The sequence below is a fragment of the Nannospalax galili genome, unplaced genomic scaffold (assembly GCF_000622305.1).
Source record: "Nannospalax galili isolate Female #2095 unplaced genomic scaffold, S.galili_v1.0 scaffold149, whole genome shotgun sequence".
In the NCBI taxonomy this organism is placed as follows: domain Eukaryota; kingdom Metazoa; phylum Chordata; class Mammalia; order Rodentia; family Spalacidae; genus Nannospalax; species Nannospalax galili.
Window position 1 is genome coordinate 1,977,059 of NW_008359763.1, and position 14,780 is coordinate 1,991,838.

General features: G+C 49.7%; 1 protein-coding gene across 10 annotated transcripts in view; it reads right to left on the reverse strand.

Annotated features, from left to right (window-relative positions):
* The window catches only part of Agap1 (ArfGAP with GTPase domain, ankyrin repeat and PH domain 1), a 511,278-nt gene that overhangs the window by 265,341 nt on the left and 231,157 nt on the right, over positions 1–14,780 (reverse strand). For all 10 annotated transcript variants that reach the window (XM_017795748.2, XM_017795749.2, XM_008823665.3 and 7 more), the window contains 2 exons: positions 6,077–6,204; positions 4,692–4,847 (listed from right to left, as the gene is read on the reverse strand). In XM_017795748.2, coding sequence (XP_017651237.1) covers positions 4,692–4,847; positions 6,077–6,204 — 284 coding nt within the window. The remainder of the gene's footprint in view (positions 1–4,691; positions 4,848–6,076; positions 6,205–14,780) is intronic.

Below are 14,780 nucleotides of genomic sequence, written 5' to 3' on the forward strand. Positions count from 1 at the left end.
CACACATTGCTAGTGACAGAACCAGGTTTAATCACACCCACTGCAGGTCCAGAGACTTCCAACCATCAGAGTAACTGCTGAGCCCCACAAATGTTTAACTCCTCACATGATGAACAGAGTCACAGACAGACAGCCCATCAAGCCCCATGAATGGTGGGCAGAGCCTGGGGACTGGGAGTCTTGGCTGTCCAACAGGGCCTGCTCTTCCCCTTCCAATCAGGAAGGCAGGAGGCTGGAGCACATCATGGCAGGCCTGGGGGTCGTGTTCTCCACAAGACACTAATCATCATCCAGACAATTCTTTCACATTATGAATTTCACCGTCTTCTATCCATGAGCTTCTGTGAGTCGTTCAAGGCTTTCCGCAGGGTCTCTTGGTATTGTCCTGCTTGGCTCTATGCAACACTGTCAGCATTACACAAGCTTTGAAAATACCAAATGAAGACACAATTCGTAAAAAGCCTGCAATGCCACACAGAAGCAAGGAGACGCTGAGCTTAACAACTGAGTGCACGCAACGCAATCCTCACACAGGTGACTGTGATGCCCCAGAACAGAGGCGGAGGGGCGAGCGGGACACCAGGACTCGGACTTCCACTTCCAACTCAGCTGCCTCTAGATGCAGCTGCTGTGGCAGCAAACCGCTGAACCTTATGAACATCACATAGAATATGCACTTTTTTATTCTGGTATATTTGAAAATATTTTCCAATAAAACATGTCAGCCACATGTAAATTGAGGCTATTACACTAACTGCTCTAAATCTGTATAACAAAATCAGGCAGTCAATGGGTAATCTTTTAATGTTCATTTTTTCAAGCAGCAGCTTACACAGAAATTAGCAAAATACTATACACTTTTCCTTCCTGTTGGTAAATACGACGTAATTTACCTTCATGTTGGTAGGACATAATTCCCATCACAAAGGTAATGCATATTTTGCTACAGCTGGAGTGATTTTTTTTTTCCAGCCATTTCATACAAAATGCATGTGATTTGTTTGCTTAAAACGTGTATACATGCAAACATCAGAGAGCTGACAGTGCTCCACAGTCTGGTACTTTACGTAGTGCTTCACAGATATGAGGATGGTGTAACAGCCATGTGGGAACCCATCACTTCCAGCCTTCTTTAGAATGTGCTGATAGGCAAGGGGACAGTGCCTGCAGCCTGTACAGCACCATCTCAGAATGGTTACAGTTACTAACATGGGTCACATAGGGCAGAGCTGTAGACACTTCTAAACACACATACATTTAAAAATTTTATTTATTTGTATTTTGTATGTCTGAGTGTTTTGCCTGCATGCATGTTAAGTGTGGAAGTCAGAAGAGAACTGGAGTTATGGACAGTTCTTAGCCTCCACGTGTATGCTGGGAACCAAGCCTGAGTCCTCTGCAAGAGCAGCCAGTGTTCTTAATGACTGAGTCATTTCTCCAGTCCCAAGACATACACATTTTGACAATGTAAGCCTGACATCACCAGGGAGGAAGCGTCTACACAATTTTACACATTTAAGGATAGGAGCAAGCTGGTCACTGCAAAGAGTTGGTTTCCTAATTGCTCAGATTTCAAAATTAATTTGCCTTCTTCTCATTCCCTGGATGACACTGACATCTAGTGGAGTCGATGTTTCCAGAACCTTCAACTTAACGATGCCATTGTGTCCACCGAACTAGGGAAGGGCCAGCGTGCCGGGGCCCCATTTGGCATTTCAGCTGGTATATCTTTAAATGCCACGATGCAACCTACCATGGTACTAGATTCTTTCAGAACCCCAAATTTCTGTTCCAGACTACTAAGGCAGATGGGTTCGACTTCTGAAAGGTTTGCTTGGAAACTGTCTTCCAGCATTAAAGGGGAGAGCGAACACAGACAACACAGCTGAGGCCGTGAAACACACACAGCACCCGACAGTGAGCTCTACCAGCTTCCTCCCTACATGGCATCAGAGCTTCCTGGCCTCTTCCTGGACACCTGTGTACACGTGTGTGTGAACGTGCCTGTGTGTGGGTGTGGCTGCAGTTGGCCAGAAACAGGCCACTGCCTCACTTCTCCACTCTCTACAGTGTGCACGGGTCCTTCTATCTCCACACCAGACGGGCTTCCTTTCAATGTGGCAGGAAGCATCCTTCCCAGACACTGCCAAGTCAGGGCTCTGCGGAGCGGGGGTGACACCAGTAAACCAGCCAAGCCAAGGTTTTCCTTCTTCCTGCCTTAAAATAAAGCATCCACTGTAGGAAAACTGAGTTGTCAAGTCACTTAGGACATGGGATCCAGGCACTTTTAGATGCAGGTCTCCTTACAAATACTCCATTTAAAGACATACTTCCTGGTTGTGTGATCTTTTGGTTGGTTGGTTTTAAAAATTCCTTTCAGGGGCTGGAGAAACAGCACTGTCTGCCCTTGCAGAGGACCCAAGTTCAGTTCCCAGCACCCACATGGTGGCTAACAGCCATCTGTAACTCCAGTTCCAGGGGATCTGATGCCCATTTCTGATCTCCATGGGCACTACATGACACAGGTGCGCTTACATACATGTAGGCAATACACTCATACACATAAAATAAAGTAATAAATTTCTTTCAACAGTAGAAACCCAAGTTAGCATGAGGGGAACATGGCTTTGGCAGGAGTGGTAGACTGGGTCCTCACCCTCTCCTCAGCCACTCCAAATGGGAGGTGAGGTGGCAGTGTGGAAGCTTCCCATCTGACACTCGTCAATGAGCGCCTACTTGCAGCCTGATGCCTCCAAAGCCAGCTGCAGCATTGGTAACTGATTTCTTAGAACAAGTGTGTCATGTGCCACATGTCGCGAATGCGTGAGGAGTCTGTTCTGGGAGGCAGCACCTTCTCAACCCACAGGCCCTGCCCCGGGCATCAAGCCAGAAAGCAACTGGTGTGTGACTTCTGATACCCTAAGTCCCTAAGAAGCTCAGCAGTACACCATTATATCCATGCACGATTCAAATGAGCCTTGCATTTACCTGTACCATGCAGAAGCCTGAACCCTACCCTCTGGACCTACCCAGTAGTCCTACGACTACTTCTGCTGAACACCATCAGTAACCAACCATGTTCCTGACAGAGTGGTGGGAAAAATAACAAGCAGCACCACAAAGATCTGGGGAGGCCTCCTGACAGTCCCACAGCAGAAGATCTGCTGTTCCCAGCTCAGAGAGGTTCAGTCATCTGCTTAGGGTCACACAGCTGCCGGGAGTGCACGTTAGAGCTGATGGTTCAGGCCAGTCAGTAAAGAAGAGGACAGGGTGCCTCAGAGGGGACCTGACATCATCAACAGACCTAAATGAAGACAGCCACACACAAGGTGGGAAAGGGCTGGGGCATCCACCAGACCTGGCAGGTACCTACATCATCATGTGGCCATCTTCCAGTGAGGGGATCAGCAGACAGTGAACTTCTAGCAACTCCAGGGAGACCTCCTTTAGGGCAAGATGGAAATAGTGCAATTCTTTGTGCCAGAGTCAACATCAGCATTCAACCAAAACAGGCACCACGTGTTTTAAACAAGGCACCTAGAATGCTGGGCTCTGTGATGGTGTCAGTCTAAATCACAGATGTTCAGTTCCACCCCAGGCTACATCCAATGACTAGGAGCCTGCAGGGTCCACTTACCCACCCCCACCACCCTAGCATCAGCCTCAAACCTGGTTGTAAAGCACTGTTCAAAAGCATGAACTGGGGCTGGAGGGACAGCTCAGCAAGTACAAGTCCTGGCTGCTCTTGCAGAGGACCCGGGTTCAGTTCACTGCACCCACATGGTGGCTAAAAACCATCTATAACTCCAGTTCCAGTTGATCTGATGCCCTCTCCTGGCCTGCATGGACACTGCAAGACATGGGTGCACTTACACACACAGGCAAAGCATTCATGCACATAAAACAAAAATGGACAAATGGAAAGCGCACACAGCACAGAGCTCGGCGCAGGAAAACCTCCCTGTGCCACACGGTAGGAGCTCTGCCGACATTCTGAGCTCAACTGCAAACCCTTCTGCAGCTGGCTGATGATGTCTGCCGGGCATAAAGGAAGAGACAGGAAGAAGCGTCTAGCCTCTTCCAGCTCAGGAATTCGCTGTATCCCATCAGCCCAAGGATCTTCTAAAAGCTACAGGTCCAAATCAATGCCCAGATGCCTCGCTCCGGCATCACATTCCCTGGAGGACTCGAGCAAGCCTTCATGAAGTTTGTGGTCTGTGGCAGGGAGCCCCAGGGATTCCTGGAGAGAGGCAGGAGGGCGAGTCCTGAAGGCAAGGCAGTCCGGGCAGCACAACCCTTTGGGGTCAGTCTTGAGAGCCGCCTCCCCAACACACAAACGATGTGAGGCTCACGCTTCTCTTGTAAAGGGTCATATGCACAAACAGGAATCTCCACAGCAATCCACCGCCTCTCCGTGTCTAATGTCTTTAGTTGGGGACCATGAAAGTCACGGGGTATTAAAGCCAGTGTACAAACCCCTTAGGATTCACATTCAGTCCCTACTGAGTAAGTCTCATTCTGTCTAGGACCCAAATCTTTCCTTCTCTCAATTTTCTTAAGACTTCATGAGTCAGTGTGATTCTCACTCATTTAGTCTGGCTTCTAGCAACACTGCTGGACTAGGGACAGTCACATCACTGTGTCTGAGATGAAGGGTGAGAAGGTGAGGCCTCCCCAGAGCCGACACTCACCGTGAACAGGTTGGACCTGCGCTTCGACTGCTTCCGGACGGGTGTTGGGGTGTTAGCAGTGGGAGGGACATCGATCCGAAGTTCCTTCTGGCTGGTGCTTGGGGTCGAAGGGACAGAGGAGGAATAATCACTTAAACTTCCACCTCCGTTACTCGTCTGCAAAGATTAGAAACCAGGGATCTGTTAACAATGAAGCACAGAAACAAGGTCACAGCCAGGAATAAGGGAAGTCACACAGAGGAGGTGCCTGTGAGACAAGGTAACATCATCCCTTACCTAGGCGGATGTAACAGCACAAGGTGCTGTTAAAAGTTGCTTTGTCTGTGAAGTGACCTAAGACTCGTCCATAAATAAACTTGAACATTTCTTCTTTTTTGTTTCTTAAGACAGGGTCTTATTTTGTAGCCTAGGCTGACCTAAAACTCACAGCGCAGCCCAAGCTAGCCTTGAACTCATAGAAATACTTCTGAGTCACTACAGGTGTGAACCACCGCACCCAGCAAGCTTGAAAATTTCTAAGTAATGACACAATTATTCCACCTCTAAAAAGCCAAGAGGCTCCTACAGTCTCTTCGCCAGGGCAAATGAAAACGGTCGCTCAGAAATACAAGTGGCCATTTTGAGAGGATACCTTACAAATTGGAGTCCTGAACTGTTTTCAGATTACTGAAAAACTGAAGACACCAACCATGAAGACATTCAAGTGTGTGGCTGGACCGTCCCAGGCCCCATTGGTAGACTCTGTAACTCACTGGTTTTCCAGGCAAGCTGAGCACCTTGGGGGAAAACCTGTGCCTGCTGTAAAAGCCATCAACGGAACACTCGCCCAAAGAGTGCTGATCATAAAACAAGGGCCAGCAAGATGAAGTCACCAGCTTCCCTAATGAGCTCCTGGGTGGGTCCTTGTGACAAATACTCCGTTTGTTTCCGAGTAAATAATTTAACAAAATGTTATTAAGGAAAGCTAGCCACTTCCACAGGGATTAAAGGAGAGGACAGTTACAATTAAATAATGCTACCAGGTCTAAGTATGTAGTGGATTTGCTCACAACTGTTCCTCCTACAAGCAGACCAAGAGCAGGCAGTGATTTTAATAAAGAAGGAGACAGCAGCATGCACCTGGCACCACCCCATGCCAGCACGCCTCATCACCCAGGCAGCATGAAGACAGAGAATGTTAAAAGAATGAGCCCCATCAAAACCACTCGGCCACAACAGTTTCTGAAGGAAACGGGAAGTCGATTTCAAACATGCTGTTATTTATAAAGTTGAAAAAAATGAAAATAAAAAGGGTTACTCCAGCCTTGGCATGAGCTATGAACATCCCGTTGCAGGCCCTCCTCGGTACTCACTCAAGGTCCTGTTTCCCATGGTGCCTTGCGTACCTGGCTGATGTGCACAGCTGACACCTGTGCAGAACACACGGAGGAGTGGCTCGGGGAGCTGGGTAAGGATTTGCAGGGGCCTATGGACAGCTGCTGCTTCTTCCTTGTGGCAACAATCTTCTGGGCAACTGGCAGACAGAGACAAGAGACATGGGTATGAGGTAGGTGAGGGTATGAGGTGCCCAGTGGAGGCCCCTAGCGACCTCTGGCCTCAGCCACTCCGGCTTCCACAGTGAGTTTCGGCTAGGCACCTGACAACCAGGGTAAACCTGGCACTCCCAGGACTTCTGAATCACATTCGTCAGCTGAATGGGGTCCACAACCAATCTCTGGCCGATGGGACAAGAGCGGAAACGTCATGAAGCTTCAGGACCATCCTCAGCAAGAGCTGCCTGTCACCTGCTTCTTGTCTTTGCTGCACCTCCCTGAAATCTGCAGGTGTAGCTGGGCACCAGCTGCCATCTGGGACCACTAGGTGGCACTGGGAATGGCACCAAGACCATGATGCAGACCCTGGAGAATCTCAGCAGGTCTGCAGGGACCACGGCAGGGGACTCAAATGCACAGTAAGAGGAACACGCCCACTGCCCCCTGCAGGCTATCCTAATAAAACGATGCTGGCCAGTTACTTGGAGCAAAATTAATCCCAAGTAAGACAGGAAAATTCAACACACTCTTTCAAAGTATTTTCTTTCTCTTCTTTTCCATGCCTAAAGAATAATTTCTAACTCTGCAGGCTGTGCAGAATTACATTCAAGCACAAGTGATTATATCAAAGATCTTTTTAATTTTATTTTAACATATTACCACACACACTGGAAGTTTATCTTGATCAATACAAATCTGAATTCAACCAGCCATAGCTTCTCTTAGCAAATAGGCTCGCTGATAAAGCATATTGAATTTAATTGCAAAGGAAGTCAACAGTTTAGAAAATCCTTCCTACATGGATAGGTATCACTACAGGACAGTAACTACAATTTGTATTTGAACAGATGTGTATCCTCGGGGAGGAACTGTGATTAAGCTGGGGGCTACCCAGTCCTGTCTCTGCCCACACTGCTGCTGACTTCAATGGACACCCATTGGAAGGAGCATACATCCTATTTAGGACCAATGGTAAAAACAGATGGAGGCCACGCAGCGTTCACAGATAATTTCCAAATGAACACAATTTTAAGCAGGAACTGGTACGTCTGCAGCTTATGGTTTCTGTGTAAATGAATGATTGTATTAAATATGATTAAGTGGAAATGCAGTATATAAAAAATGGCTCCCAGAGATGGGGCACCAGCTTCATCTGTCATGGCCCACCTCCGATAAGTTTCTCATCATCCTGAAAGGATGGTATCAATTAATTTATCTTCCCGTAGTGTATTGATCCTAACCTTCATCAGCTAATCATGTTTAAATTACAGAGGAATATCACGGCACTCTGTCATTTCAAAGTCATTGGCGTATTGATCGAGGGGTCTTTGAAGATGTTTATCAGAATATTTTCAAAACCATCACATGGACCCAAAAATAAAATCTAAGGTCGGATTCCAACAGCTGTGGGAGTGTCACCAGGAGGTTCTTAGGCTCCAAGAGCCAAGCACATGGAGACCTAATTGCGTGGGTGTTGTGCTCTGAATCCATTTCTGCTCCGGTGTCTGCGCCCTTGGTCCACAGTTCACAGTGCTGTCTGGGAAGGTTCTGGAACCTAGAGGAGATGGAGCCTGGCTGGAGGGAGTATGTCACTGGAGTGGATGCTGAGTTTGATAAGTTTGGCTCTTCCTCCTGTTCTCCCTCTCTCTCCGCTCACACTGTGGACGCAGTGTGATCTCTCTACCACCCGACTGCCAGGTCCGCAGCACACCCTGCCTCCGTGCCTTCCCCAACATGATGGACTGTAACGCTGGAACTATGAGCCAAAATGACCCCTTCTCTAAGCTGCTTTCTGTCAGGGTATTCTGTCACAGCAACAGCAAATTATTTAATAAACCGAGTGAGTGTTTTTCAATACAACAGCAAGCAAAAATAGGTTTTCTACCATATCAAGTCTTGGTCTGACTCCACGGCCAGAGTTCCTACTTGTCTGGGTGACCCACGATGATGCAATCATCATCCTCAGAAGAAGGCACAAAGCTCTTAACAGGCTCTGTATGCTGTGGACACTTGTCATGATGGCCTTCCACACCTCGGGAAGACTTGAGAACTCTCTGAGCTCAATATGTTATGAAAACCCCACTGTATGAAACTTCAAAAGCAAAACAATGCCATTTTTCCTTCTTAGAGCCACAAGGCAGGTGAAGAGCTCAGCTCACAGCAAAGCCATGATGGGCTACGCAGAGCTCGGTAATACTTAGCTGAGTCCGAGTTCTTGTGTTCCCATAGCGCCTCCAACCTTACTGACCAAAGCACAACGTCCTAATGCCATTACCATTTTTTTTTTTACTATTATTTTCTTGCATTTGTAGATAGTCGTCCTGTAGTCCCAGTTGGCCTAGAACTCACTATGTAGACCAGGCTGGCCTTGATCTCCTGGAGATCTACCTAACCAGGTGCTGGGGTTAAACGCATGTATCACCACACCCAGCTTTCCTCATTATTATTAAGTCCTAACTCACAAACACCAATGAAGCAAAGAAAATGATTTCTAAATATGTTGTTGGGACTCTTTAGAAGGACAAGACAAAATGTCAGCCTTATCTAAAGCAGGTCAAGAGATGAGATAAAGGGGACATGAAGGGCTGTCATATGGATGGTTGTGGCACTTCACCACCTTTTCCCCTCAGAAAGACGGACGTGTACTACCCAGCGAGGGCTAAGTCACAAACTGTCTAAACGCTTTTTATGCCAGAGAGGAAGCAGCATGTCTGAGTGCCTTAGGAAAAGATGTTCCTAAAAGCAGTGCTTGATGTGGTAAAAAATAAAGGGACAACTGCCAAGACAGGACCCTGTCCACCCTCACGTCACACCACAGGACCCTGTCCACCCTCACAGAACCCTGTCCACCCTCACAGAACCCTGTCCACCCTCACAGAACCCTGTCCACCCTCACAGAACCCTGTCCACCCTCACAGAACCCTGTCCACCCTCACAGAACCCTGTCCACCCTCACAGAACCCTGTCCACCCTCACAGAACCCTGTCCACCCTCACAGAACCCTGTCCACCCTCACAGAACCCTGTCCACACTGTCCACCCTCACCTCACACTACAGGACCCTGTCCACCCTCACCTCACACCACAGGACCCTGTCCACCCTCACCTCACCCCACAGGACCCTGTCCACCTCACACCACAGGACCCTGTCCACCCTCCCCTCACACCACAGGACCCTGTCCACCCTCCCCTCACACCACAGGACCCTGTCCACCCTCCCCTCACACCACAGGACCCTGTCCACCCTCCCCTCACACCACAGGACCCTGTCCACCCTCCCCTCACACCACAGGACCCTGTCCACCCTCCCCTCACACCACAGGACCCTGTCCACCCTCCCCTCACACCACAGGACCCTGTCCACCCTCCCCTCACACCACAGGACCCTGTCCACCCTCCCCTCACACCACAGGACCCTGTCCACCCTCCCCTCACACCACAGGACCCTGTCCACCCTCCCCTCACACCACAGGACCCTGTCCACCCTCCCCTCACACCACAGGACCCTGTCCACCCTCCCCTCACACCACAGGACCCTGTCCACCCTCCCCTCACACCACAGGACCCTGTCCACCCTCCCCTCACACCACAGGACCCTGTCCACCCTCCCCTCACACCACAGGACCCTGTCCACCCTCCCCTCACACCACAGGACCCTGTCCACCCTCCCCTCACACCACAGGACCCTGTCCACCCTCACAGGACCCTGTCCACCCTCATCTCACACCACAGGACCGTGTCTACCCTCACACCACAGGACCCTGTCCACCCTCACAGGACCCTGTCCACCCTCATCTCACACCACAGGACCGTGTCTACCCTCACACCACAGGACCCTGTCCACCTCACACCACAGGACCCTGTCCACTCACACCACACGACCCAGTCCATCATCTCACACCACAGGACCCTGTCTACCCTCACACCACAGGACCCTGTCCACCTCACACCACAGGACCCTGTCCACCCTCATCTCACACCACAGGACCCTGTCCACCTCACACCACAGGACCGTGTCCACCTCACACCACAGGACCCTGTCCACCTCACACCACAGGACCGTGTCCACCTCACACCACACGACCCAGTCCACCTCACACCACAGGACCGTGTCCACCTCACACCACACGACCCAGTCCACCTCACACCACAGGACCGTGTCCACCTCACACCACACGACCCAGTCCACCTCACACCACAGGACCGTGTCCACCTCACACCACACGACCCAGTCCACCTCACACCACAGGACCGTGTCCACCTCACACCACACGACCCAGTCCACCTCACACCACAGGACCGTGTCCACCTCACACCACACGACCCAGTCCACCTCACACCACAGGACCGTGTCCACCTCACACCACACGACCCAGTCCACCTCACACCACAGGACCGTGTCCACCTCACACCACACGACCCAGTCCACCTCACACCACAGGACCGTGTCCACCTCACACCACACGACCCAGTCCACCTCACACCACAGGACCGTGTCCACCTCACACCACACGACCCAGTCCACCTCACACCACAGGACCGTGTCCACCTCACACCACACGACCCAGTCCACCTCACACCACAGGACCGTGTCCACCTCACACCACACGACCCAGTCCACCTCACACCACAGGACCGTGTCCACCTCACACCACACGACCCAGTCCACCTCACACCACAGGACCGTGTCCACCTCACACCACAGGACCCTGTCCACCCTCACCTCACACCACAGGACCCTGTCCACCCTCACAGGACCATGCCCACCAGCACAGGACTATATGGCAATCTGGGCAGATCAGGGGCCTTGACCCCAACAGAAGAGTAAGCTCAGGTGAGTGCATGGCTCCTCCCTCATCTTCACTTTAAGGTGTGACTGCCAGGGAAGGGAAGAAGGTTCCACTCTTTTCTAAATTTAATTACTAAAGATACTTTACACATTTAAGGTATGGAGGTAGGTTTACAACAGGATACAACCCCAGACTGAGTTTTATTAGTACTTGGCTATTTGGAAATGTGTTACACATTTCACATCAATACTTGGGCAAATGGCTCATATAAATGTACACATAGCAAAAACACAATCACCAAAGCCTAAAGGAATCCGCTATCTTTATTGCTGAAACTTACTGTTTTCTCAAACTTGGTGACATTCTAGAACATAAATCTGTCACCTGGGCCGAGGTACGTATCACACAGTGTCCCCACCAGGAAGGGGCGCCCACTGCCCTTTACCACTGAGCCCACGAATCCCACTACTTCCCTCCGCAGTGATATTTGCAGTCATTTTAAAGGTGCTTCCAATGAAAAACTTGTGTTTGGCTTTGAACAACAGGTCAAAGACTTCCTTTGGTCAGTCCCTTCAGTTAGTCCTACCTATGGAATCTCAATTGCATGAGGCTCACAGCAGATGAGCCCAGGGAGTGGAGAGGGAGGACAGCACTGCCTCTGCAGCAGGGACAGTGCCCCGGATCAGGAGAGGGTCTCCAGGCTCAGAGGCTCTAGCCTGACCTTGCTGACATTATGACATCCTTAAACCAAAGCACACTTTCATGCACACCTTTCCATTCTGAAATTAAAAGTAAACCACCTAAAGCAAAAACTGACTTACATGTTTACTTTCCCCACAATTTTTACATTTTCTATTGAACAAGAAAACCGCCTTTAACTGGTAGTAAAAATCAAACTCTAAGACTGCTCTGCTCCGTCCTGACCAGATACTCTGGTCTACTCCATGATACTTCAGGGTCATCCACACAAGAGGATGGGTCACCTTTGGAACTCCCAGGGGAGTGGCCTGTGAGGAGACACACAGAAAGGTTCCCCTCATCGCTGCTGCTGGAAGGCTAAGCAGTGTGGGCGATCTAGGTCCTTACTCTACCCTGCAGGGAAAGACCCAGTGGGTGTCGAATGTGCTGACTCACTGGTCTTACAGCACTTGGAAGACACAGAGGAGATGCTGTGAGTTCTGGGAAAGTTTGGGCTCCATGATGAGTTCTAGGTCAGTCTGTCTCAAACAAACCACACAAACACAGATACACCGACACACAGACACATACACACACACAGGAACAAACAGCACCCAGAAAAATCTGCCTTGGACTGAACTTCCTACAGGGCTGACCAACTAATTAGCACTTCAATGACTATGGAGAGCTTAGAACATTGCAAATCTACAATCTATTTACAATTTATCTTTGGTCATCTGCAGTCCATAAATAGCTACTTCCTTCTTACCTCAGCTTCTGACTTAACATCTTGTAACTACCAGAATGTATTAACTTAAGAAAGCAACAGTTCCCACCATCAAGAAGGCTAAGAATGTCATCATCAGCATCTGAGACCTATAGTAGAACCTCCCTCCTTTTCTGTAACTCCTCCACTGAATGCACCCACCAATGCATTTCAAGAGTATGTTGATTTATGACTTTCTTTGTTCCGTTACTATAAGAAGCTCATGAAATTCCTACCTCATTGGAACATGGTATTTGGGGTAACTTAAATCTATGTTCCTGGGCCATGGTCACTCATACTTGGCTCCAGAATAAACTGTCTCTTATCTCCTTTGAGGTAAGAGATATAATTTTGTGTTCACACACAAAGCAGAACGAGTGACAAAGGAAAACAACAACAAAAAACCAGGAAGGTGACGGCGGCAGCAGTGCAGACACCGCTTGGCCACCGAGGCACAGCCCCGTTGGGTTGGGACTCCATCCCTCAGCTCAGAGCGTCCTCTTCCAGGACAGAAGCCACGAACTCCTTGCCCTGCATCTCCCCTGCATTTCTAAGGACATCTGCTTAACTGACGTAAGGACCCAAGCTTGTTATCTGGACAATGCTGCTCCAAGCAGGGCACCAGGCCACATGCTCCAGCAGTCCTGGTGGAAGCCCGTGCTAGGCTGAGGCTACCTCTCCATCTTGAACCCAAGGGTCTGGCTCAACTGCCCACCACTGGTGACACAGCCTACAAAGGACACTCAACCGGAGGCTGAGACCCAAGCACACTGTGGGCCCTTCTCCAAGGCAAGCCTAACTGTGACGTCGCTCTGCTTGGGTTTTCGATGGCTCTGACCACACAAGCCTCAGGTGAAGGTGGCTCTGCACCTCACCTCTCAGTCCACCATCACTTTTAGAACATGCAGAGATCTCAGATAAGCCCTACAAGGTTGTAGAGGGAGCAGACAGCACCTGAGGAGTGGGAGTCTGTGAGCTCAGGATAGCCCTGTCACCCAGGGAAGTGCACAGAGCTGGGTACCCAAGAACCACAGTGAGACCCAAGTTGGAAACACTGCGACATGCTGAGACCATTAACCTGCAGCTGGAGGGGATGCTTCTGGGGAGCCGATGGTAGAGGAGTCAGTCTAATGAGTAGTATGTTTTCTTTTCTTCTGAGACAGGGTCTCACTATGTGGTGCTGGCTGGCCTAGAACTCGGTATGTAGACCAGGCTAGCCTCAAACTCACAGAGATCCACCTGCTTCTTCCTCCCAAGTGCTGCGACTAAAGGTGTGCGCCACTATGCCCTGCTAAGGTAATGTTTTCAATGTTTGTAAGTGACACACTTATAAAAGTCAACTACTGTACAACTGCACATTAATTATGGTCCACAATTGGTGTGTTCTGATACTCTATGTGGGCTAGGCTGGCCTCTTACTGGTAACCTCCTGTCTACGTCCCCCCGAGTGCTCAGGTCACAGCAGTAGTCGTAGTTTAAAAGCTCGGTTTCTGAGGCTGGGGGTCACTGAAGGGTCTGTGCATCTCTGGAGCATCAACCCAAGGTAATCCCTCTTTGGCTTTTCATCATGAGGCCCTCCCAGAGAACCATGGGGCTCACCTGGAGAACCCTGTAAATAACAATGACCACTGTGGGCTGTAAATCTTCCAGGAACAAATAGAAGATCCCCTAATGTCTCCATTTTAAATTACGGGAGAGTGATCATTAAACTAGCTTATTAATTAAGAAGAAATTAATTACCAAATTATCTATATAGCTCTGAATGTGTGACTCAGGAGTTAAAAAAAAAAAAAAAGAGGCAGAATCTTTCTTACACTGAAATGGCAAAGTCAGGAAGTGCTAGAGGAGCATGCCTGGTACTGCTAGTGGCCCAACCCATCTGCCAGCTGTGCTTGAGTACTATATATACGTTTTGAGTGGAGAAGAGGTTACACCAGAAAAAGAAAACTTGGAGCAAGGCTGGGGACACAGCTGGGGTGGTAGAATGCAGGAATCCCTGGGTGCCACCCCCAGCATGTCATGAACTGGGTGTGATGGTACAGGACCGCAATCCTAGCACTTTGGAAGTGGAGGCAGGAGGCTCAGAAGTTCAAGATCATCCTTGGTTACATTTGCATTGGAGGCCAATCTGGGCTACACAAGACGCCGCCTCAAAAACAACCAACCAGCAATAACATAACAGAAGAGCAAGTGGGAGAAGCCACAGCAATGCAGTCCTGAGGCAAGGACTGTCGGGGTCCCTCGCTCAGCTTGAAGATAGTTCCCAGGCCAGGGGGCTAGAGCACAGTCTGCCATCTGAACACCTGCCAAATCCTGCTGCCAAC